General features: G+C 35.8%; 1 protein-coding gene across 1 annotated transcript in view; it reads right to left on the bottom strand.

Moving 5' to 3' along the window:
* Nucleotides 1-27,573, bottom strand: part of CEP120 (centrosomal protein 120) — a 114,813-nt gene that overhangs the window by 41,939 nt on the left and 45,301 nt on the right. Inside the window, exons 10-15 of the mRNA XM_069087736.1 lie at nucleotides 17,526-17,675; nucleotides 16,526-16,708; nucleotides 8,047-8,143; nucleotides 7,736-7,876; nucleotides 594-683; nucleotides 247-339 (exon numbers count right to left, since the gene is read on the bottom strand). Coding sequence (XP_068943837.1) covers nucleotides 247-339; nucleotides 594-683; nucleotides 7,736-7,876; nucleotides 8,047-8,143; nucleotides 16,526-16,708; nucleotides 17,526-17,675 — 754 coding nt within the window. The remainder of the gene's footprint in view (nucleotides 1-246; nucleotides 340-593; nucleotides 684-7,735; nucleotides 7,877-8,046; nucleotides 8,144-16,525; nucleotides 16,709-17,525; nucleotides 17,676-27,573) is intronic.

Below are 27,573 nucleotides of genomic sequence, written 5' to 3'. Positions count from 1 at the left end.
TATTAACTCTTCCTTATTCCATTAAAAAAAAAAACATAATACTTCTACTAGAATTGTCAGGGAAAGATTATTGATTCATACTGAAAATAACATTTTTATCTATTTCTTATCATCAAACACAGAAAATATATCCTGAATGTGAAAGTAACAAATTTGCTCATGCTGTTAGAAATCTGAATTACAAAGAAGCATGCTATATATAAACTGATACAGGCTCTTCTAAAATTAAGTCTATGTATGTCATACCTCTGACTCTGCATTGGAAAGCTGTTGTTCACGCTTCTCTAAGTCATTTAAAGTTTTCTGAAGCTTTCCTTCCAAAATAGTGTATTCTGAAACCTGAAAATTATATTTAAAAGGCCATTATTAATTTTCCTAAGAATTTTTAAAGATAAATTTTATTATAAGCTTTCTATAAATTTTAGAATTACATAAACTCACACCTGGAAGAGAAATAGCAGAGAATAGAAACAATCTACTTTCTTAACTTTTTTAGATTAAAAAAAAACCCTCAAAAAGTGGTGAGAAAAGATGTACAGTTACAAATACGCTGACAATAGCTTTAAGGACCAGTTCATAAATAATGTTATTACCTTTTTCTTTACTAACGATTCTCTTTCTCTATCCCTTTTCTTCCATTCCTCTGCAAGAGCTTGCATGTGAGCTAGCTCCCTCTTTTTCAGCTATTGAAAAGAAAGAGTGCAGTCAGGAAAAAACAATCTTGAATAAAATCAGGCAGTGTTATTTGAGCTAAATAGCAAGCACTTATCTCCCAAAAGATTTCTTCAAGCATTCAAATTCAAACTTTTAAAAAATGAGGTAGTTAAACTATGTAAAAAAGTTTCTGTAAGCATCATGCAACAGAGTATAAGGCCTCTTATTTCTGAAAAGGGGATGTTAGTGCTATAAACAAACTTATTTTAGGGCAGATCATCCTAAATTCTTAGCAATCCTCTGAAACAGGCCTAGAGATGAAAGGAAACTAATTCTAACACAACTTCCCTGACCTTATTTTCTAAGTCCTGAAGAAGCCCTGGAAATCTTGAGGTGGGGCAGGCGGAACAGAGCCCTCACAACTGATTTGTATTCCTTGTAAATAGAAACTATTTCTCATTTTAGTTTCTGTGTCACCAGAGTCTAGCCCAGTTCTGTGCACATAGTAGGGACTAAATAGATGTTTGTAGAATTGATTCACAAACATTTTTCATTGTCATTTTAAAGGCCATAAAACGTTCAGTTATGGAAAAGGAAAATACATGACCCCAGTGGGACATATAAATGGTGGTTAAATAAAAACAAAGAAGACTGGATCACAAAGCAGTGCAATCAGTGCAGCTGCACAAATATTCAGATTCTATGGAATCAGTAAAACTGCCAAGGAAATGATGTCTAACTGTATAATATATTTGAGACAGAAGTAGCATAGACAAAAAAAAATCCCTAATATTTATGTTGGTTATTGACACATTCAAATGGAGCCGTGACCTGTTTTAGGTATTTGCATCAGAGATACAGAATACCATCCATTCCTACTCATCCTAGAACTCTTGAACACGTTCTCCTAAAGATTCACCATAAAGCAGTCTAGCCTATATGCTGGAGGGCTTCCTTGCTTTTTTCCACCAGCCAGTGGGATGTTCTGGCTGTCCACTTGTCATTCCTCATTCTTGCCAGATAACCTGTCCATTGTTTCTTTGTGTTATTCAATTCCTCAATAACATCCTTTACTCTTGTTTTTATCAGTCTCTCCTTAAGTTATAGTCTACATGTGCCCTACATGGGCCTCACACATGTCCTCTGTGTGGTTCTCATCTTTAATTCTTTGCAAACAGTGGTGTTCTATGACTCACTATCACCAAGCTGCACCCTATAAAGTGTGAGCATTGAAAAGATAGGCCTTTGCTTTCATAGGAAGCTTTAGGGTCAGTAAAAGAGCTCTGGAATATCCTGAAGGCATTTTGCAAGTCTTAACCTTCTTATCAACTCTGGGCTCAGATCCTCATCCATCTGTATTAACAACTTTGAGTAAACCTAAATGGTGTCTATCCAAATGCATGTTGAAATGTACGCAATGAATATTCTTCAACCAGGCCAAACTTTTATGTTTACAGATCTTTTTCAGGATTCTCTGCTGTGCCCTGGGGCTTAATGGAAAGTATGATTATAATGTGATCCACAAACAGAAATATCTAGAGCAAAAGTGTCAAACAGGGCCCCCAGTGTGCCCTCAAAACCAGATTAAAATGTTTAACAAAATAAAAATACAACATAGACTGTATTAATTTGTGGTTTTCTAAGTCAATATGTGACCTGTAGGGAATTGTTTCTATTTGAGTTTGATGCTACTGACCTAGAAGATTTCACCAGGCACAGGGAATTCACCTACTTCAACTCTGCCTCGGATCTCTTCCACCAGTGGAGCACTACATTTAGTAAGACTACATCTCCCTGTTTTATGCTTGACCTATATTATTAGAGGGTCACTGAAAAGCATTCTGTTGTTATATCTTTTAAGAAATCTTCAATGATCTTATGCAGATGAGATATATATATGTATATATATATATGTATACGGGTGTATATATATATATATGTGTGTGTGTGTATACACATACATATCCATATGTGTGCTTAAGTAATGTATACGTATATACACACATACACATATCTCTCTATTAAAAAGGCTCATAAAATGGTGTTCTGCTCTCTTATTTCAAGTATTTTTTAACCATTAACAATAATAAATGAGATTTTATATTCTCTACATTTTTAGTTACTTTTGAAATGGTAAACATGTGGCACATTACTAACAGCTGTTGCTCCTTTACAACTCATAAAGAAATGACTAAAAGATTCTATGTAGAAAGGAAAGTAGGCACATAAATTGGTAGTTATTTATCGGTCCGTGACTTTGCTCCCCACTACCCTCCATGCTGATACTGACAAAGTCTGAGATTTCTCCCCCCACACCTTTGGCATCTTTCTTCTCAAGACACCTTTTATATCAGCCCCTCTGATTTTTCTGATCATAGCAAAGTTACTTAATTTCTCCAATTGAATGCACTCACAATGAGTACACTCATCTACAGCTAGAAAAAACTCAATTGTGAGTTTACTAAAGGGATGATTTAAAAGATATATGGAGAGGAAGATACTAAAGGTATAGAAAACAAATCTCAGACCTTTCAATACTTGGGGGGGAGGGAAGGTCACTGACCAACAAACTGTTGATCAATCAATAACTGACCATCTATGTGACATATGTATAGTTTCTTTCCCCATCTTTATTCACTTTAGCTCCATTTTTACCTCCTTTAATGGCACCTCAGTGAGTGTGATGTTAGAGTCTAATCTTGATGGAGAAAACAATTTATTAAAATGGCTTTTGCAAATCTTTTCCATTTTTTCCCATTTGTAGCCCTCCTTTTATTTTCAATCTTGAATGCCTCTGGGATGACCCTGCCTAGCTGAATATCTTGCCACATTTTCTATAACTGCTTTCATTACACTGCTTGTCTTTGTTCTATGTTCTCAACGAGCATCTTTAAAAACTTTTTTCCATTTTAAATATTTTATTTTTTCTTCCAATTACATGTAAAATTGTTTAACATTCTTTTTTAAAAACTGTGAATTCCAGATTCTTTCCCTCCCTCTATATACCCCCCTCATTAAGACAAGCAATTTGTTATAAGTTTTATGTGTGCAGTCATGCAAAACATTTTCCTATTAATCATGTTGTGAAAGAAAACACCGACTCCACCACCCTCAAAAAAAACAAACAAGAAAAATACAGAAAGTTTAAAAAGAGTATGATTCAATCTGTATTCACACTCAGTCAGTTCCTTCTCTGGAAGTGGACAGCACCTTCCAGCTTGATTCCTTTAGAATTGTCTTAGAATAGCTAAGAACAAAATTGCTGAGAAAACCCAAGCCATTCATAGATGATTATCATACAATATCATACAATATTGCTGTTACTGTGTATAATGTTTTCCTGGTTCTTTGCTTTTTGGAGGGCAATTGGGGTTCAGTAACTTGCCCAAAGTCACACGGCTAGTTTTGTGTGTGTGTGTGTTAAGTGTCTGAGGCTGAATCCGAATTCAGGTCCTTCTGACTCTGGGGCTGGTGCTCTACTCACTGCGCCACCAACCGCCCCCCTGGTTCTAATGTCTTAAGATTTTACAGACGAGTTTATTTTCTAACTCATATTGAATTTGCCAGCCGTCTTTCTCCATTTGGCAAGTAATTGGGTCCCTTGTTGTGGCAATTAATTTACATTGGTTAAACTTCTAGATGAAGTTGTTATCAGTCAGTTTGATTATCCATTTTTTGTCCCTGGCAACCTATTAGCCCTGTAAAATTTTTAAAATGCTTCACAATTTTTTTTTCATTTAACCTTCAGAACAACCCTGTGAACAACTACTACAGGTAATATTAGTCCCATTTTACTGACATGCAACTGAGGCCTGGAGAAACTAAGTAACTTTGCCATGATTAGAGAACTTATAAGTAACAGAAGTTGAACTTGAACAAAAATCTTTTAACCAATTTCCAACCTCAATCCTCTTTCTACCATATTCCATTGCCACAATAGAAAGACCGCTGGACCTGGAATTGGGAGGATCCAGAGTATGAAAACAAGATCTGACATTTCTAAGTGTGCTACCTTGGAAAGTCACTTTTTCTTCACGTGTAAAATATAGGTAAGAATATTTACAATACCTACTTACCCCCCACACACTGTTGTGAGGAAAGTGTGGTATGTACATCAGAGCAATGTATAAAATGTTTTTTTAAATTACGTACAATCATATTGCTTGATATTCTATGTTCTATCTGGTCAAGTGCTTTCAAGAAGAGACAGAATGCAATGCATATAGACTACACTTAAGTTTGAAAGGAAAGCCTACCTTTTAAAATTTTAGTAGTTCAATCTTTTTCACTACTGGGGGGCCAAAATTTCTTATCTGAAATAATAATATTGTTTCAGATCAACAGCAAATGATCTAACATGCACTTTAAATAAAAGTAGTCCACAAGGAATCTTGTTTTCTACTTCTTTTGTTTCCTTTTATGGCACTTAAGAAGAATGCTGGGACACAATACAGTTAGCATGATTTAACTGAAGGACACTGAGCCTGGAATAAGAAAATCTGTACTGAAGTCCTAGCTCTGCTGCGTATAACTACATAATTTTGGGCAAGTCACTTCCCCTTCCTGTGGCATAGTTTCCTCATCTACAAGATGAGGAGATTGGACTAGGTGATCTCTAGGGTCATTTCCAGTTCAAAACATTTGATGATGCTAAGTTGGGAGACAAAGTTTGGAATCTTAGCTGTGATAATTGTTAGCTGTAAGGCCACAGGCAAGTCAATTAACCTTTTCTGTACCTCAGTTTCTTCACCTGTAAAATAGGCAGGACAGATGACACAGCTTCCTATACTCTCTTGGCACATATCAGTGAGGTGATCCTTTGCAAATCACTTCACCTCTAGTGTCTCTCAGAAAATTTTCTAAGACTCTAAGTCACAGAGGAGCTACACAGATCTACATCAGGGGAGGAGGTTCCTGATTAGGAGTCCCATACACCAAAGAAATCACAAGATTTTGTTCCAAAAACATAAAAAAGGTCAGGGTATGTACTCCTGTATTATATAATACTTTCCGTGCTGAAACAATTTTTACAGGAGTCTCTTGCCATGTAGATTGGGATAGCTTTTCCTAAGGCCCTAACTCAACCAATTAGGCTAGCTTTTCTGTCAACTATAGTGAAACTACTGAATTTAATTGGCCCATAGGACTAGGCTTTAACTATTGGTATAGCTTTCTGGGGCCTAAATATAAGAGCCAACACATAAAGACTCTTTCCTTCCTTTGTAACTATAACGGTAAGTGAAAAAGCAAAAAACTGCACCACAATGAATCAATGCTAAATTCTTGCTGAATTCCTTCCCATCCTATAGTTAAGTTCATTTCCTTTTGATAATAGTTACTATAATCTATACATATTTCTTCTGTTCCAGGCTGAAATCCAAAACATATGATACCTCGCCTTAATACTGGTCTAGAACACTGGCACTGTTTATATCACCGGACTGTTCTGGAAAAAGTGCTGTGTGTCATGTAGCTAATAAAGCCTTCACAGGTTATTAATATAAAAGTGAATTGTTAATTACTGACATGGACAAAGTTTGTGGTTTAGATTTTGGGGGTGCATATGGGTGGAGAGTAAGGCAGGCTCCAATGCTCTACTATCTATGAAAATACAAATACCCATGGGAAGGGCAATCCATTAAATCATTAGTGAATTATCAGCCATTTTCATCTTAGTTAGAATGAGATAACTAAAAGCAGAAAAGAAGAGAGCTCAAGGGAAATGGGCTTGATGGGTAAAGGAATGGGGAGATTGCCACCAAATAAAAATAATTATTGAGAATAGCAAAAACAAGTTTCTGGTGGAGGGGGAAGTACTAGATACAGAGTTAGAGGGCCTTGGTTCTAATTCTGTACATGCCACTTAGAATTTGTCTGACCCCAGGTAAGTCAAAACCTCTCTGGAACTCAGCTTCCTCATCTAAAAAATGGGGGGGTTAGACTAGATGACCTCTCAGTTTCACTCCAGTTCCAAATCTATCATGCATTCCCTTACTTCACAACTGTCTCTATAGGTAACTGTTTGTTAATGAGTGAAGGATTATATCTAACCCAGAAAATAAGGCCAACATTAACAAAAGACACTATGGTCACTTCCTTAAATAATAATAGATATTTTGGAAAGAAGAAATAAAGAAAAGTTTTGATTTAATCATAAGATTAAAAATATTAAGAGTTTTTAAAAACCAAATTTAAGTTGACTAGCTAAATGGCATTTTATATTCTAAACAAATAATCATTTTGCAAAATGAATGGTCACTTCAGATTCCTGTATATTTAATATACTCTAAATGATTCTTTGCACAAATTTTATCCTGGGCAAATAAGTCACTTAAGATCTCAGTGTTCTAAACAACTCTCTGAGACTAAAGATGCTGTATTGGTATAGGGGAGCTCCCTACACCAACAAAATTACAGGGACTGGCAGCAAAAACAAAAAAAAAATCTATGTATGGATAAGGATTTTCTATCAGTCACAACAGCTCAGTTTTTCAAGTCAAATAAAATCTATAAGAAGACAAATAGTACTATACAGAGTTATCAATATATTAGATTTATGGAGTCAACCACATAAACAGCTTAGCCAATTATAAATAGAGCAACTGCTTGATTTTCTTTGTGAGAGTAATATGATGTAGTAAAAGGAGCATGAATTAAGAATCAAGAGAATTTTTTTTTCTTTCAGAGGAAGGGAGGGTAGGGCAATAAGTGACTTGCCCAAGGTCACATGGCTAGTAAGTGTTAAGTGTCTGAGGCCAGAGTTGAACTCAGGTCCTCCTGACTCCAGGGCCGGGGCTCTATTCACTGCACCACCCAGCTGCCCCAAGAGATAAATCTCTCACTCTAGCTGTGTGACCCTGGGCAATTCATTTACCTTTCCAGAGCTTCAGTCCTGTTATCAATCAAATGTGGATAGCACTGCTATGCTCTCCAACAGAGCTATTGTGAACAAGGAAATGAGACTGGATTTGAAAGTGCCTAACAAAGGATAAAAGTACTATTCAAAAGGATACCATTGAAACATAAGAAAGTAGGAAAGGTTTTTAACATGACATTAAACAAATAACCTGATTGAAATAACCTGATTTTCAAAAAGGTCTTCTTGCATTTCTTTCCACATCTCTAACTCCAGAGCTGCTTTGTATTCTAGAGTTTCTCGGGGCTCTGCCTGTGTTTCTGTGACACAAAGTGCTTGAGGCTTCTGCTGAACTGCAGCTAAACCCTAGGAAGGAATATTGAGAAAATATTTTAACCAAAAAGGTACACTGACATCAGGAATCTTTAAAAGTAAGAACCAGTATGTAACTAAAAATATTATATACGTGTATATATCTATCTTTTCATACATGTATATATTCACAGACAGAAATCTACATTTGCATGTATACGTACCTGGGCTGATTCAGATATCAGTATCTCACGTATTTTCACAAGTCCATGGTCTTCCAGAGTCAATGTGTAAGAAAGTTCTGCTATCCTGTTATTTGTCCTATAAATTAAAATTTAAAAAAAAATCTTACAACTCGTAATATAAAATTCCTAACATAATTTTCCTTTCTGTTTGAAATATTATTTGAAAGCAGATGTTTGAGGAGAAACAAGAAGCCCATATGCCATTACCCTGACACTTCTGCTGCTGAAATTATGGTAGCCTTTTGGAGGGCTCAGTTAGTGATTCCATGCCACTTTAGTCTCTTGGCTTTCTCCCCTGCCTCAGCTTTTCCACTTCTATTTCAGTTTCCCTAAGTGAATGTTTTCAGGACATTTTGGATTCCAGGGAAAGTCAATAAAATATAGACATTCACTGGTACTCCTGTTATAGATTTTCCAGATGGAAGTTCCATGAACAATTTATCCAACTCCTATACAACAAATATTACCTAACACCATCTGGCAATCTCTACAATTGCTGAATTTGAGTTGCTTCTGTTTAAGGGATTTTATGAAGTTACAGAAAAAAGAAAAGGAAACATAGAATAAATGAACAGATAACTAGGTCAACTTTACCCAGATTCTCGAGTTTTTATAAATTACAGATCTTTGAAAAGCCCTATGAGTCCATGAGGTATGATTTCTTATTACTATTGCCATAATGAATGATAAATAAGATAACAATACTTAGATTAACATATAAAAATTAAAAAATTGAGCTGTTATCAGCTACTTAACTTATTTATATGGATCTACTATCTCGTTAACATAAATATTTCCTCTGCCAGTGCAGATCACAAACCCTCCACGTCTCCTTAATCTGTGCAATTCCTGCCAATAACTTTCTGCAGAGGACCTACCCAGTGAATGAGAGGTTCTGAGATTCTAACTAGACTAAACTCTGGGAGGGCGAAAACTGAGTTTTATTTAAACTTTATCTTATCACTAAGGCATCACTCTGGTTCTTTTAATTCTTTGGGTGTAAGTGTAAGACCTGAGCTGTCCATTTTTTTCCAACCTGCTTTTGATAGAAGATTACCTTACCTTCTTTTCTGAGTTCCATGTACCCTGGTAATATGATTTGACTTACTTATCCCCATCATATATTTTTCCAAGTGAGTCACTTACAACTTTGATTCTCAATCTCCCCATCTTATGACCAAGATGGAAAGATATGGATGGCCTTGATAGGTTTAGAATTGTGGAACAATCTGCCTATATCAGCTTGGAGACGAAGAAGTGACACTGGATAGAGAACTTCCCTAACAACTAAGAAGATGCTACCCCTGAAACATATGGGTAGTGTGGCCATTGGGCAAGTCACCATCTCTCAGTGTTCTAGGCCAGAGGTGACTGAGGCCCAAGTTTCTCAGTGCAATAAGAATCAGATTAAAGGGGAGGCTAGGTGGTGCAGTGAGTAAAGTGCCGGGCTGGAGTCAGGAGGACCCGAGTTTGGTTCCGGCCTCAGACACTTAGCACCTACACAAAAAAACCTAACCGTGTAACCTTGGGCAAGTTACTTAACCCCAATTGCCCTCCAAGAGAAAAAAAAAAGAATCAGATTAAAATGTAACCAGGAAATATTTAACAAAATAAACAAAAATACAATACAACATAGCATTAATTTGTGATTTTCTAAGTTAATATGCCTCCTGCAAGGATCTGTTTCTCTGTAGTAGTCTGACACTATTGCTTTAATTTAAGACCATAAACTAAAGAGATAGAGCTGATTTACATTGGGGGAGGGACTCTTCTCATCTGCAAGCTCTCTATACCAGTGAAATCACAAGTCCAGTCCCTCTCTCTATCAACTTGAAGAAAGACAGTTTCACATAGCAGATGACTTTAAGTTCTGCCTCTGTGTGACCATGGGCAAATTACTGAATCTTTCAGTGTCTTAGGCAAGTACCTAAATCTTTCTGCACTAAGAGTATCCCCTACAAATAAAACTATAATCTGGACCAAAATAAAATCAACTTGAAGGGAAATCTCCAGTGGAGAGTTCTAGAGGAATCTCTGTTTGACTCTATTATTTCTACAAATGACTTTGAAAAAGATATAGATGGCAAGCTTATCAAATCTGCAGATAAGACATAGCTGGAAAGTTATTTAACATGAGGAATAACCATCAGTATCCAAAAGAATCTCAAATATGGGTCAAATCTAATAAAATTTAATACAGATAAATATAAAGTCTTAAAACTGGGTCAATCAACTCTAGAAGTAGAATACTCTAGAATTCTATCTAAATTGTAAACTTTGAGAAAAGCTCGACCAACTCTTATCTAAATTGTATATCTTCATTCTGGCCGTGATATGCAGGACACAAAGGAAGCTGGAAGACCTTTTTGGAGGTACTTGCCTCCTCCAAATACAAGTGGGTGGGAATAAAGGCCTGCATTGGGATGGTAAGCCCAACAACTGCTGCCAGGACAGAACTGACAAGATTTGCTAAATGATTAGCTATGCAAAGTAAGGAAGAAGCAAACAAGCAGAGTTATGTCTATACACTAGGCATCAGTAAATGAAAAATTAGGATAACTGAGTGAAAAACCAGAAGCATAAGCCTATGACTGTAACTGGCAGGACTACTGAAGTCACAGCTGATGTTGGTGTTAGGAATAAAAAGCCCAAAATATGCAACAAAGGAACTCACAGCACAACTGCCAAGCACACAGCAAGTGCTTAATAAATATTTACTGATTGAAAAAAATTGTCTTTTCATAATGTCTGATATAATGCTCTAAACACAGGAAATGCATAACAAATATCTGCTAAATTAATTCAAACTAATTATCTTTATTAATTATTTTATTAACTTTATTATATTTATCCATCACTTTTTGGCATGATAAATCCCTAATCAAGCATGAAATATCTCCAGCCAGTTGTTCACACTTGCAAATGTCCTTCCTAAAGTGGATTCTAATTCTACTGGTCAAACGTCCATACCAAAGGAAGTCAGCCATAATTACTTGATTATGAAAGAAAAGCTTTACATTTACACATGGTGCTTAAGAGTTTTCTAATTGTTTTCAGATCCATTATTTTATTTGATCCTTTATAATTCTTTAAAGTAAGCATAGCAGGGGCAGCCAGGTGGCACAGTGTGTAAGAGCGCCGGCCGCAGAGCTGGGAGACCCAGGATCGGTTCCAGCCTCAGATACTCAGCACCCACACAAAATAACTGGCTGTGTAACCTTGAGCAAGTTACTTAACCCCAACTGCTTTAAAAAAATAAAAAAATAAAGTAAGCATAGCAGGTACTAACTAGTGTACGCAAAGACAAAACTGGGGCTCCAAAAATTAAGTTGGTATGTCTGACAGTCACAGTTAACAGTCATAACTAGCACCTAAGCCACCAAGTATGCAAAAAAAAAAATGTCCTATCCCTCTCATGCAAAATTACTGATACAATCAAATCATGTTTAAAAAAATTAAGCATCAATGATTAGATTTACCTGCCCTCTTCGAGGTACATGCTGGTGCTTAATGTTAAAACAACTTCAAGAGTGGTACCTCTATTTTGAGACAAGTCACAAAGAAAGTATAGGAATTAACGCCTGAAGTCTGGGCTTAATGAAGTAAGGAAGTGAACAGAATTAAATTATAGATTACTAGTTTTTATCACACTTTCTCTTTTTCCCACATTTTTTCCTTTATAAAAAGAACTTATGAGATGTGAAATAGTTAAAAAAATTATAACAGTTAAGATAAATGAGATAAACTCAACTATAAAAGAGAAGAGGGAAGCAAAGTAGATTTAAAAGAAAAAAATCCAAAAAATATGTCGTTTACAAAAAACATGCTTTAAAAATAAAGATTCACAACAAAGCAAAATTAAGGGGCTGGAGCAAACTATTATGTTTCAGGTAAATTAAACAACAACAACAACAACAACAAAACCCCAAGGTTAGAGATCTCAGAAAAAGCAACAGTAAAAATAGTTTTAAAAGATAATAAAGGTATAATAATGCTTAAAAACACCATAAATACTGACAGTATTAGAACTTAATATATGAGTACCAAATGACATAATATCTAAATCCTTAAGGAAAAACTAATTGAATTATAGTAACTGAAGCAGAATATATATATATACAATACATATATATATGTATGTGTATGAAATATATATATATATGTATCCCTTTTAAGACCTAGAAAAATCTAACAATATAAATGACAAAATAATGATCTGAACAGAATTTTATAAAAGTTTGAGATGCTGAACCTGTGGCAATTAATGAATGGAATAAAAATAATATGTGTATTTCTCAGCTGTATGAACCATTCTTTACAAAAATCTACCACATGAAAGGGCATTAAGATATCAAATACAGCATCAGGAGACCTGGGATCGGTTCCGGCCTCAGAAACTTAACACCCACACAAAATAACTAGCCGGGTAACCTTGAGCAAGTTACTTAACCCCAATTTCTTAGGGGTGGACAGGTGGTGCAGTGAGTAAGAGCGCCAGCCCCAGTGTCGGGAGACCTGGGATCGGTTGTGGCTTCAGATACTCGGCTCCCATACAAAAATAACTGGCTGTGTAACCTTGAGCAAGTTACTTAATCCCAATTGCTTTAAAAGAAAAAAGATATCAAATACAGAAAAGTAGAAACATTTTTTAAAAAGCTCTATCAACTATATGCAATAAATATCTTAATAAAGGGCATTGGACAAAAGGGATAAAATGTGAATATAGATGAAATAATGTTAAAGAAAGGGTGGATCGGGGTGGCCAGGTAGCACAGCAAGTAAGAGCACCGGCTCCAGTGTTGGAATGACCTGGAGATCGAATCCCGGGCTCAGACACTTAGCAACCACCCAGAAACACCTGGCTGTGTAACCTTGAGCAAGTTACTTAACCCCAATTGCTTAGGGGCAGCCAGGTGGCTCAGCAAGTAAGAGCACCGGCTCCAGTGTTGGGATGACCTGGATCAAATCTGGGCTCAGATACTCAGCACCACACACAGAAATAACTGGCAACTGGCCGTGTAACCTTGAGCAAGTTACTTAACCCTGACTGCTTTAAAAAAAAAAAAAAGGGGGTGGATCAAAGATCAAATTATAGAAACACTAGGTAATTCCATTAATGAAAATGAGACAATAACTAGTATTCATATAAGGTTTTAAGATTTGCAAAGCACTTTACAAACAATCTCATTTCATCTTCACAACCCTATATAAAAATATAAAGCATTACTATCTCCATTATACAGAAGATGAGAAAACTATAGCAGAAAGAGATTAAGTGACTTACTCAATGTCTCACAGCTTGTTAGTATTTGAGGAAGAATTTGAATTCAACTCAGTTCTTCCTGATTTGAAGTCTGGTACTATTCACTGAACCAGACAGAACAGCCCTAATAGGAATATTTCTCTCTCTAAACACTTTCATCAACAAAAGAGAAAAATAATAGATTGAAGAATTGGACACATAACTAAAAAAAATGAGAAATACAGCAAATCAAAAACCTCCATCATACACAAATATAAATAAGTCGGAAAAGTGATAAACCATTAAAAAAAAGTTGATAAAAGGAAGAACTGTGGGAAGAGGGGAAGGATAAACTTAGCTAATCTGTTTTTTAAAAAAAAGGGGAAAACAAAAATTTCCAATATCAAAAATGAAAAAGAATTCATAGCATCTGAAGAGAAAACAATTTTGATACATTACACGCCAAAAGCACTGATAAATGAAATTAATAAATATTTACTAAAATATAAAAAACCTAGTTTAATAGAACATGAAATAGAGAATTTAAATAACTCTATCTCAGGAAAAAGAAATGAACAAGCAATAAGCTTCAAAAGCAGGGTGGGTCCATACAAATGAAAGCAAATATGATCAAAAAAGAAAAATTATTTCCAATATTATATAAACTGTTTGAAAAAATAGGGAAAGGGGGAATTATATTATATTCCTTCTATGAGACAACTATGGTGCTAATACTTAAACCAGGGAGTGATAAATCCAAGAAACTAGAGTCCATAATAAACATCAATGTAAGACTAGTTTATAAAAGGGGCGGCCAGGGGGCTCAGCAAGTAAGAGCACTGGCCCCAGTGTTGGGATGACCTGGGGATCGAATCCAGGCTCAGATACTTAGCACCACAGCCAGAAATAACTGGCCATGTAACCTTGAGCAAGTTACTTAACCCCGATTGCTTAAAAAAAAAAAGAACATTTTATAAAATATTAGCAAAGAAGTAACAACATTAAAAAAAAACTACACTGGATTTATATCATAAGTATAATACTTGAAAATTGAGTATTAGAAAAATATAAGTATAACAGATCAAAATACAAATGAAAACAACAAAACCCACCTAATTATATTGGAAGATGCAGAAAAATAAAGCTTTTAACAAAATACAACATCCCTTTATACTAAAAAACAAAACAAAACATTAAGAAGCATAGGAATAAATGGAAAGGGTCAGAAACTAGACCTCTGATTTCCCTGATACATAGAACTTCCAGGAGAAGAAACTCAATCTACCAAAGTAAATCACTATCTTCTTTTCAACAGTTCTTGAAGAACTGTCTAGATCACTAAGAAGATAAGTTAGTTACCCCAAATCCATTAAGAGGACAATTTGAATAGTCAGGTCAGTTTTCTATGTTCAGGATTTAATGTGAAGTATACATTTTTATATTGTGAAGTAACAAGATAGAACATTTATCTTCAGTACCACAGGCATTTAATATTAATTAAAATTTTTATTGAAATATAACTTGCCCTACTATTGTCAGGACATTGAGTATAAAAAGAGTCATAAAAAATACTTCTTATCCCACTATGCCATGCTGCATCTTAAAAATAAATACATTGTTCTTAAATGTTGGAAGCAGTATCTATCTACCTAAGAACTAATATTATCTGTAAAGAAAAACAACTTTGAAAGATTTAGGAACCCTGACAATGTTATGACCAAACATTTTCCAGAGGACTCATGATGAAACAAAGTACTCATCTTCCAACAGAGAGGTAGTAGGCACAAAAGCCAGAAAGGGACATATATTTCTGAACAGGGACACTGCATGTATTCATTTTGTTTGACTGCTACAGTAATGATGAAATGATCAAGAAGATGAGTTGCTAATCTACAACAGAAGAGGGAGCTCCCTGGAATCACTGGCAGTTCCCCCATGCCATATCCTCATAGGGCCAAAAGAAAAAAAATCAAGTTGCTCATGTTTCTAACTGAGACTTTAACACCATGAGTTTATTACTTAAATCTGCTTTCTACAATACCCCTAGTCATCCTCCCATGGTCCTTTACTGATAGAATCTGGCCAGGGGAGAGATTACATATATTATGAAATTGCCTAGAGGAAAGAAAATTCAATAAGTGTTTTGTATCTAAAGTATATGAAGCATGAACTACATTATTCACTATCTGAAAATTGTAATTAAGAACAAGTCAATTATATTTTTGTAAATACCACCTAGTATTCAATATTTTTGTAATATCTTCAGAGTTTAATCTGAGATACACATTTTCATTCTGTGGAGTAACAAGATGGGAAAGCATTTATCTTAAGCAAAGAAGACACTGAATATTAAAGTTTTTATTTAAAGATGATTGTCCTACTACTGCTAGAACATAACTTTAAAAAAGAAATATAACATAAGCTTACTATCAATGTGACCTTTGACAAAGTTTACCTCCTTATGCCCCAGTCTCCCCATTTGTAAAATTAGAGGCATGAGCTAGACATCCTTTGAGATTCCTTACACAGCTCTAGGTCTATAATTCCAAATACAAGATTTTTTTGTTGTTGTTTAGTCATTTCAGTCATGTCTGACTCTTCATAACCCCACTTAGGTTTTCTTGGCAAAGACCCTGGAATGGTTTGCCATTTCCTTCTCCAATTCATTTTACAGATGAAGAAACTGGGGCAAACAGGGTGAAGTGACTCGTCCAGGGTCACACTAATAAGTGTCTGAGGCTGAATTTGAACTTGGGTCTTCCTTAGGTCTATCCACTGCATCACCCAGCTGCCCTTTTTTCTGCTTTTTGTCCTTTCCTTTTTTTTTGCCCTTTTTTCTTTTAAGAGCAACATAACATTGTAGAAGGAACAGAAGATTTAGAGTCAAAAGAAGTGGGTTCCAATCCAAACCCTACCCCTTATTACTTATGTGATTTTGGGCAAGTCACTTCACCTTTCTATATCTGCAAAATGAGGGCTTTGATCATGATTTTTAACATCCTTTCTAGCTCTAAAATCTATTACTCTAACTTTATCAAAGAATTTGAATCCCAGGACAAAAGAGAAATAGGAGGAAAATGTATATTAGTATGTAAATGTGAATCAATATAAGAGATTGCTATGCACTACACTAATAATATTTTTATTTTACATAGCCAGGCTGAACACAGATATTGGAAGGTTACATTAAAATAGAAATATAATCAAACATATTACCCTTGTGCTGCTGTAACAGGAACCTTTGCACTGTAAGTTTGTCGCCAACACTGTTCACCATGAGCACCTAAAAATCGGGTTTTTTCTAAAGACAAGACATTTGAAAGCTGAATCCTTGCAATTCCCAGAAGTAAGTCTTTGGCCATTTTGTCCTTATGCCACAGTTCAACAAGCAGTGGCAACCTATGTAAGAGAAATGTTTTACAAGAACATGGTTGAAATCACAGAGGACAGAACTTTACCTTCATTGAATTAAATGCTTTGCATTTCCTTGGTTCAGATTGAGATTACACAACTCCTTGCAATGTCTCCTTAATCATCATTTTGAATGAAAAGAACATGTAGCAAATGTGAATAATTATTAAAATCTGGATCTATATATTTTAAAGAAAAAAATATTTACAATTTGTTTTTCTACTTTCTGGTTAAAGGCTTAATTTTTCCCATTCTTCTTGTCAAAGTGTACAAATTTGAATGGAGTTATTTAGAGCAGAGAATACTTCCCATAGGTAATTTCAACTTTTCTGTTATCTAGACATGAGGCATCTCCTCTGTATTCCAGATAAACAACCTGGGACATAGTTTGGATGATACAACAAAGGCACACGTGCACTTCATCAGTGACAGAGTCAGGAGTTCATCTTTGTTCAACTTTTCAACTCTACATACATACTAAATTAGGAGTTAGCAACATTATTTTTTAACAGTTCTTCCTCATACAAATCTTCTATTTCCACTAATTCATCAATCCAAATTCAGACAAATGAAATAATATAATCTTTAACTTTAAATAGAATATTGGAAGCACAATTGTTAGATTTTTAAAAAAATGAAATCCTATCTTTTAAAATGTTCAAAATAAAAAAATAAAACAAAATGTTCAAAATGTTTTTGATTCTCTCCTATAGGATTTTCCTCTATATATGAATACAAATTAGTAATTTTTCATATGCAATACATTTATGAAGCCTTATTATTTAATCATACATATAGACAGTACCTCAAGAAAGTATCTTGGAGTTGATGAGGCAAAGTAGCAAAATCAAATGCACAGTAAGACTGGGGGAGAAAAACCTCCATATTTTTCCGAACTTCTACAGGTGGATTGGTCATGATGGGAGCAGCACTTCCAAAGAACGGGTAGGAATACCTAGTACCATATAAAAATGAAGCAGTTTGTTAAGAGATGCGATAATAAGATGCAAAGTCTGACTAAGAGAAAATCTAATTGGAAATAAATAAAATGGAAGTAAAAATAAACAAAAAAGGGCTAAGATTAATCAAGCCTATATTATGTATAGGTCTCATCAACCTTCTGAATAAAATTACACTAAGTTGATAAGAAAAAACATTTGAAAATTCCTCACAACATAACTGCATTATGCAAATGCATCAATAAATGATGTTTACGGAATATGAAATAGCATCAGGCACTTTTGCTTTAGTGTTCAAAAGAATTCCGAAACAGTCCCCTGGCTCTGGTATCCAATGACCTGTGTGGCTGAGTCTCAGCAGCACACTGACTCTGACTGCCTGTAAGAGTCTCATTCTGCTGGGCGAAAGGACTGAGGTAAACGAGTGAAGTTCCTTCCAACACTAAATCTATGATATCATGATCAGTAATTACTGAACAGAAAACAAAATCTTTAAATAAGCATACTAAGAATGTCTATTTTCACAGTACTAGTATTCCAAAAAGGTATCAATTTAATATTCCCAAAAGAATAAAACAAGTTTAGGGGTGGCTAGGTGGCGCAGTGAGTAAAGCACTGGCCCAGAGTCAGGAGGACCCGAGTTCAGTTCCGGCCTCAGACACTTAAGACCTACACAAAAAAACTAGCCGTGTGACCTTGGGCAAGTTACTTAACCCCAACTGCCCTCCAAAAGGCAAAAAAAAAAAAAAAAGAATAAAACAAGTTTGACATCATTCTTCTCATTTTTCACAGGTGAAGAAACATAATAATAACTTAAGTGTGTGTAGTACTTTATAGTTGCAAAGGATTTTCATATATATTCTCTTCTTTGAGTCTCACAACCACACTGCCAAGGAAGTATGGTACAGTGGAAGGTATAAAAAGACTGCAGTCTAAGGACTGGATGAAAGGAGGGAAACAAGCCTACTATGGGTCAGGCACTGTTTTATGCACTTGAAAAATGTTATCTCATTGGATCCTCACAACACTCCTAGGAGAGAGGCACTATTACTTTCCCCACTTTACAATCGATACAAACTGGGGCAGACAAAGGTGTATGTGACTTTTCAAGGTCACACAACTATTAGGTGTCTGAGTCCATATCTGAATTCAGATCTTCCTGGTTCTAGACCCACAGCTCTACCCACTAAACCACCCAACTCCCTTCATACCTGGGTTCTAATCCCTGCTCTGTCACTCATCTTTGTGACCCTGAGCAAATTGTTTAACAATGTCAGGGCTTAATTTCCTCATTTTTAAGAATAGGAGATTAGACTCTGTGGCCTCTAAGACCCCTTTGCCCTTTATCACTACTGTACTAAGTATTATCTTGGTTTTACAGATTAAAGATTTTTTAAAAAAAAAAAAGCTTAGATTTAAAGAGATTTACTTACTAATGACCAGAAAGCTTCTGATGGCAATTCCAAAGCTTCTTTGATTATACTACACAAAAATGTTATTGTTTCAATATACACACCAAGTAAAAGAAAAAGGTGGTATAAGAACTGATATCTTTTCTAATTATCTGAGGCCAATGCTGTAATATCTACATTTGTCTTCTCTTTTAGCAGAGTAAATGCCCCAATAACCTTTAGAGTAAAGAGCCTTAGGTAACTCTAAAAGTATTCATTCATAGGAATCTGCCTTAGATAATGGACTGAAGTAACAATTGGAATACAACAGAAGTAAAGAATTCTAAAAAAAGGATATTCATTCATTTCCAGGTCACATGAGCAACAAGACAGGACAGCATAATGGCAAGTACCCAGAACACCCAGGATGGCTGCTAGCACAGGTTCTTTGATATGTTTTTCTAAAGGAAAGGGTTAACAATCTTACTGTTATCAAACATATTATCATGCACTTAGTTCAGGGGAAAAAGTCAGTACCTTGAACTTCAGAGAAATACAAACAGAAATTACAAGCAGACAAAAATACAGACGGAGAAAATAACATAATTCAACAGACCAACAGACAAGGCTTCCAGCTGTCTGACCATTACATATATACATAGTTAGTTACCAGAGGAAGAAGCACCAACATCTGGGTTTTCAAAGCCAGGAGGCTCAACTGCGAATCCTGAGTCTCATCTGGCCAAATCACACAAGTCTTCCCATGAGTGAGCCTCACAGCAAAACCTCACCTGAAGAGTGTATATAGCCTTCTCCAGGGTCAGAGGACATCACAACCTTCCTGACCCACTGCCCAATTACAAAGCAACAAAAGTGTGGGCTCTCCTGAAAAAACAAGCCTCCCCTAAGCAAACTTCTCTTGTTGGGCTCTAAGCGAGTCCCACTGAGGAACAGGGAAGATCTTCAAATGCCTTCACCATTGCAGACAGTCATCTTATCCAACTCCCCCAACTCTTAAACCTTTCAAAAAGAGAAATCATGACAAAGATAAAGCAAATCCATTTGTCTTCATGGTCTAGGACAGCCAGAATCCAAACAGAGGTTAAAAGAAAAAAGCCTAAAACCCATGAACAAACTCTCTCTGACCCTGAGCTTCCTTAACGCTCCTTCACCAAATCCCTTGCTACAGCTACGGAGCTGCACTAGCGGCCAGGAGACCATGGCTGCTCAGCAGCAAAGGGCCAGAACACCACAGCATCAGTGCTGCAGAATTCTGAATTCCCAGGCCAGGGAAGACAACCCTGGCACCAGCAAATGCAGAGACAGATGGGGGTTGGGATGTGGGTAGGTGGGAACAAGTGCATTGTAAAGCTCTGAAGTGCCCCCTTCAGGCCAAAGAACCAAGGAAGAGAGGGAGTGGGGCAGGACACCAGGAAAGGGCACAGGGTATGTGCTGGGGGCGGGGGGTGGGGAGGAGCCAGGGTGGAGGGAGGGCAGTGTGCGTCACTCAACGAAGCATGAAAGAAAAAGTATCCAGTTGGAAGCCCCTTCTGATCCCTCAAAAGTCACTTGAGGCAAAGCCCTAGACTGCTGAACTGTGTGCCTTACTCAGTATGCAAAGATGCTGAGATACTCTGAGATCCAAGAAAACCACAATCAGAGGGGAGGGAATCAGTAAGTGACTGATAGGAGGAAATAAAGGGAAAAAAAAATCAATGAAACGACCAAAGATTCAGGAAGAAGAAAACTCAAAAACCTTGAAGATAAATCAACAGGAAAAGCAGTGACAACAGAAGGAAATATAGTCTCCAGATCCAGTAAATTAGTCCAGACATCTTTCAATAAATACTGAAAAACAAAGGTGAGGACACTATGCAATGAGACACAGAACCACAACATGATCTTCTCAAGTGGTTCAAAAGGTAAATGAGAATTAAAAGAACAGAATTAATGGCCTACACAGGAAGAACAATGGGGAGAATAGAAAAACTAGAATCTTCAATGACAAGTAACAAAAGTAAAATAGAAAAAGAGAGAATAATAGACTGGGAAGGTAAATTCATAGATGTGGAAAGACAATTTTGAAGAAGCAAAAAACAGTAATATGGAATAAAATAATTATTTTATTTTTATTTTATTATTAATAGTATCTATTATTATCTATTAATATTCTCTATTTTATCTATTATTTTTATAATTTACATATTATCTGTTATTTTATTTAATTTTATCATTATCGAATAATTTTAGAATAAAGAGTAAAGAAAAAAGAATAAAAAGGAAATATGCTCACTATGCAAGCAAAACATATGGATCTTCAAGACAGTATATATAAAGAACAATCCAAGAATCACAGGTCTCCCAGAAGAACACACAGGGCAAAAAATCTTAATCCTATTACAAGGGAAATAGAAAAGAACTGCCCAGAACTTCTTAACACAGAAAACAAAATATCAAAAAAAATTTGTAGATCACCTCCAGAAAAAAAACAAAACCCAAAACTGCAAACTACAAAAATGAAGCTGTTAAAGTCAACAGTTCAATTCAGAAACAAGTTTTGCAAGCAATCAGGAGAAAGCCATTCAAACCCAAAGAAAAGGACATTTGAATAATGCAAGACTATTATGAACCTATCAACAAATGTAATAGAAAGTCTATCAAAGAGCAAAGAAGCTCAGGATATAAGCCCAGGGTGACCTATTCTGCAAAATTGAGATTAACCATGCATGCAAGAAAAATGAATGTTCAATATTAGAGGGCATTTGGAACATTTTAAAAAAGAAAAACCTGAACTGAAGCAATTATTTGCTCCTCAAACATCCCAAACATCAGAAATGTAGAAAGAATTAATAAATCCAGCAGCCAAGGACAGTAAGTAGAGAGGCCAGCAATTGACTTCTTTCTAAATGTACACACAGTGTGAAAGCAGAAATCTGGTTGAAGTATTAGTAAGGAAGCAGATAAAGGATACTATGGACAGAACCCTGTTGACACTGCCTACAATGAAACCAAGTTTTTGGTGGTATTATATTAAAATATGGGAGACTACACGAAAGTGGAAGGGGAGCAGAGTGATGGAGAGGAGTGTGTGATGTGCTAGTGTAAATCAGAGGCTAGTTGTAGTCTCAGAAAGAGAAGAGACTACAAGGGACTGAGTGACAAGGGGAAAGACTGAAAAGGGAAAAGGAAGGAGGTACTGTTTTGGTGGCAGAAGGAGGTTCCACTAATCCTGTGCTAAAGGAGACATGGTGTGTGAAGGGAGATGGGAACCTTAAGCTTGGGTATGACCTGGGGGAGTTTTTGGTGCCTGAAAAATTATTGTCTTACACTGGGAGGAGGGACTTAGCATTCCTGGGGGCAACTGGAGAAGCCTTGCAGGCCTCTTGCAGCCCGCCAAAGGATTTCAAACAGCCCATGAAAAATGTAGGGTTACCACTGAGCACGCTTCTGTTTGTCATGTGACCCGCAGCAACCAACCATCATGGGTCTATCTCTGGCCTAACCTACCTGTGGCCCAAAGAAATTTAGCCCATTTTAATTCTGGCCCCTACCTTCTGCCAAGTTGTGCAGGTCTGCAATATCATAATAGTGACAGGAGATTTCACATGCTCTCTCTCTGTCTCTTCCCCCCTCTCTCTTCCCCTTCTCTCTCAATTTTGGACAAATCTAACAGAAAGATAAACAAAAGGGAAAACAAGAACTGAACAAATTGCTAGAGAAACTAAGAATTAGACTAATAGCAACTTCTAAATGGAACAAAACAATATATATATTTCTAAGCACCACATGAAACACTTAAAACTGACCATGTGCTAGGGCACAAGGATATTACAAACAAATGTAAAAAGGTGGAAATTGCAAATATAGTCTTTATAGAACAAAATGCAAATAAAAATGTAATTGGTTCAAGGACCACTAAAGATATAGATCCAAATGGAGATTTAACAATGGAATCCTAAATGAGTTAAATCAAAGAATAAAAGAAAACCATAATGGCGAAACAACATAGCAAAATTTCTGGAATGTAGCTAAAGCAGGTCTCTGGAGAAGAATCAGAACCTTAACATATTTTAAAAAACAGAAAAAGAAAAGATTAATGAAATGAATATTCATTAAAAAATTAAATCCACCAAATAAGTAAGCCTAAAATAAGCACAAAGAGGAGATAGTAGAAATTAAAGGTGAAATAAATTAGAAATGAAAAAACCCACAGAAATGATCAAAAAATAAAAGCTTGCTCTTTGAAGACTAATAAAATTGATAAACCCTTAGATGATCTGATTCAAAAAAAGTCAGCAAAGAAATCAAATTAATAGCAAACAAGCAACATGTAATTACAAAAAATAAGAAATAAAAATAATCAGAATACATATTATACACAGTTACATGTTAACAAAACTGAGAACACAAAAGAAACAAAGCAATACCTTCAAAATATAAAATATTCAAACTACAGAAAACCGGATAGAGTTCTTAAATAACTCAATCCCAGAAAAGGAAATAGATCTAGCTTTAAAGAAACTACTAAAGTAAAAATATTCTTGATCTTAATGGGTTCACAGAAAAATTATATCAAATTTCTAAAAAATAGTTAGTAACCACATTTTACAAATTATTCTTTTTTTTTTTTGAAGGGGTGAAGGTAGGGAATTGGGGTTGTTACTTGCCCAAGGTCACATGGCTAGTAAGTGTGTCAAGTGTCTGAGGCCAGATTTGAACTCAGGTCCTCCTGACTCCAGGGCTGGCGCTCTATTCACTGTGCCACCTAGTCGCCCCCACAAATTATTCTTAAAAATTGATAAACTGATAAAGAAAGCACCAGAACCCTTTAATGAGATAATGCTGTCCCAATACCTAAACCAGGGAAAGATAAAACACAGAAAGAAAACTATAGACTAATATCATTGATGAATATTGACTCAAAAACGTTATACACAAAATCCCAGAAAACAAATCACAGAAATTTATCTAAGAAATCATTCATTATCATCAAGTAGGATTTTTAAAAGTTATGGAAAGAAGGTTCAACATTAGGAAAACAATCAAAAAAATTAACTGTTAATATTAAAACCTCAAATATCCCAAACATCATCTCAACGGACACAGAAAAAGCCTTTGGCAAAATACCACACTGTTTTATGCCCCAAACCATACCAAGTATTGGCACTTTGAACCTTTTAAAAAATATAATAAAAAGCATCTATCTAAAACCAAAAGCAATCAGCATACGCAATTGGGGATACATTAGAATCTCTTCCAATAAATATAGAAGTAAAGCAAGGATGTCCACTCCCCTCATTATCATTTGATATACTTCTAGAAATGCTAGCAATAGCAATAAAACAAGAAGAAAGGAATTAAAGGAAAAAAGATAGGTAAAGAGGAGATAAGACTGTATTTGGAAAACTCCAGGGAATCAGCAAAGATACTGAGAGAATTAATAGTTTCATCAAAGTGGCAGGGTACAAAATAAACCCTCAAAAACCAATAGCACTGGCAGCTAGGTGGCACAGTGAATAGAGCACCAGCCCCGGAGTCAGAAGGATCTTAGTTCAAATCCAGCCTCAGACACTTAACACTTACTAGCCGTGTGATCTTGGACAAGTCACTTAACCGCAACTGCCCTGCCTTCCCCCTTCCAAAAAGCAAAAAAAAAAAAAAAAAATCAACAGCATTTCCATACAATAACAAAATACAAGAAACAATAATAAAGAGAAATCCTATTCCAAATAACTGCAAAATGCATAAAATATCTGGAGATCAACCTTCCAAAACACACAAAAGACTTGTATTGATTCAATTACAAAGTACTCCTAATGAAATAAATAAAAATTTAAGGGGTAGTTAGGTGGCAAAGTGAATAGAGCACTGGCCCTGGAGTTAGGAGGACCTGAGTTCAAATCTGGCCTCAGACACTTAACACAAAACTAGCCGCGTGACCTTGGGCAAGTCACTTAACCCCAATGCTCTATCTCACCCCCTCCAGAAAAGCAGAAAAAAAAAAACAAAGAAAAAACAGAACAACTTAAATAGCTGGAGGACTATTCAGTGCTATTCAGGACTATACCAGACTGTGCCAATATGATAAAAATGATAACGCTGCCAAAACTGATTTAATCTCTTAATGTTACACCAAATTACCAAGCGGTTACTTTATAGAACTTGATAGAATATCAACAGAAATGATGAAAACAAGCAGGGACAATGGGGAGAGCTCCTTCAGGTCTCAGGCTGCATTACAAAGCAGCAGTCACCAAAACCACCTGTATCTGGTTACAGAACAGAAGGACAGAATCAATGGAACAGACTAGACAAGGAAGATTCAGAAACAATAGAGCTCAATGATCCAGTTTCTGATAAAGTGGGAAACACAAATTAGCTAGGGAGAAATTGTCTGTGCTAAAAACCAGGAAGCAGTCTGACAGTAATTAGGCTCAGAGTAAGTTAAACCATGCATATGCTTAATGGTTAACTTAATATTAATTAGCTTAATATTAAAGAATATACTACAAAAAATCATTTGACCTCTCTAAGCCTCAATTTCTTCATCTGTAAAATGAGACATTGGACCAGCTGGCTTTTAAGGTCCCTTCCAGTTCTAGATAGAGATGTTTAGAAAGCAACTATGGGCCTGAAACTAATAAGAGGCTGTAGAGGGAAATATAGATTTTTGAGGATAATTTGTAGAAAAGAGGCCCAAAGACAAAAATTAGGTAGATGCCTACAGTTGGGGGCAAGGTAGAAAAAAGAGAATACAGTGAAGAAAACCAAGAGAGAACAATTACAGAGGCAGCAGAAAACAGGAGAGTGTCAGAGAAGTCAAGGGACAAATGACTATTACGAAGGAGGACATAGCCAATGACATAAGATTTGGCCAAAAAAAAAAAGATCAAGGAGGATGAGGAGTGGATAACAAGAGGTATTAACTGACTTTGGAAAGAATGACTTTGGGAAATAGTAGAGCTGGAAATGAGAATATAAGAGGCTGAGGAGTGAATATAATAAAGAAGAGGCAGTAAGTTTATACTACTGTTTCTTCAAGTTTGGAAGGGAGAAAAAAGAGATGGGAGGATAGCTTAACGGTTAGTTAGATGAAGAGACTTTGTTTGTTTGATATTAAGATAGCAAGTTAAAAAGGTCTACTTTTGACCCATTTGCATTTATAGCACTTAGTCATTTATATTCATTTCCAAAACTTAGAGCAGGCATGCAACAGAAAAATGATCTTACAACATCAGCCTCTTTCAGGAGACCACATTAGGATCCAAGTCTTTTTTTTTCTCTATCATAACTTACAAATTTGATCAGGTTCATGACCTTTTAACTCTAGGGCAATACTAAACAGAAACTCTCTTTAGAAGGTCAAAGGTAACAGCAAAAATAAGGAAAATGGGGACACACTCAAATAGAATAAAGGAATGAGAATATGGAGTAGGTAGTGTAATTATGTGATGAGAATGTGTTTTCTAGTGTGGCTGACAAATTGGTTCCTCCACATTAGGAAGCTGAAAAAGCATTTTGAGCAGAGTGGTTACTCTGAAAAGAAAACTTTCATGATGAAGAAATTCTAATATGGGAGGGAGTTTATAGCCATTTCTATAAAATGTTAAAGCACCAAATTTTCAACAGTAAAATAATCCCTCCAAAAAAATATAAAGGAATTATATAATCCTGTATTATAACACAGTTTTCATGTAAAAATTAGATTTCATTTCATAATTTCAATTTAAAGCACCTTTTCTAGCAATACAACCTACTCACTGTAAACAACATTCCCTACTAACAACCCTACTTGTATTCAAGGCACTTCACAACTTTGTACCATACAGCCTTCGGTTCCATTTCACACTGCTAACTTCCAGTGTGTTTTTCAACCAAACTTACTCCTCTGTTCCCCAAATACACCATGCCTAAACAGGGTGGCTCATATGCCTAAAATGTCTTCCCTCCCTTCTGTACTTCGAGAATTTCTATTGGTTAAAGCAAAAAGGCCACCTCCTTCATGCACTCTTCCCCAAGACTGTTAGTCTGTGACAAACTTCATCTTTGCACTTCAGATAGCACTTTGTTCTGCAATTCACTAATTATATAATATCATATATTATAGTTAAAATCTGTGCTTGTGCCTTTTCTTCTCTTGAAGTTATGAGCTCCACATATAACCTAAATTTTTTATCTCTCTCCCAAATCCAGCACAGTGCTCTGTATGAAATGGGCACTTAGTAAATGTTTCTGAATGAATTAATTCTAGAGTCAGTACACACTCTATGGAGTGAAGAATACTAGTTTCTTGTTCCCAGATACCATCCCGATTTGAGTTTCAGGTCAATTAATACATATGCTTACTACCATCAGCTGACTAGCTCACCAAATAACAAAAGCCAAAAAAATCACAGAATGCTAGAGCTGGAAGGGACCTTGAAGATTATATATCCCAACTCACTCATCTGAAAGATAAGGAAACCAAGGCCAAGAAAGATTAATTAAAAGAATAGTCTATGCT

This window comes from Petaurus breviceps, unplaced genomic scaffold (assembly GCF_028583685.1).
Source record: "Petaurus breviceps papuanus isolate PSGF00001 unplaced genomic scaffold, PetGlider_PUasm1.0 183, whole genome shotgun sequence".
NCBI classification, from domain to species: Eukaryota; Metazoa; Chordata; class Mammalia; order Diprotodontia; family Petauridae; genus Petaurus; species Petaurus breviceps.
This window is presented reverse-complemented; position numbering and strand designations above follow the sequence as displayed.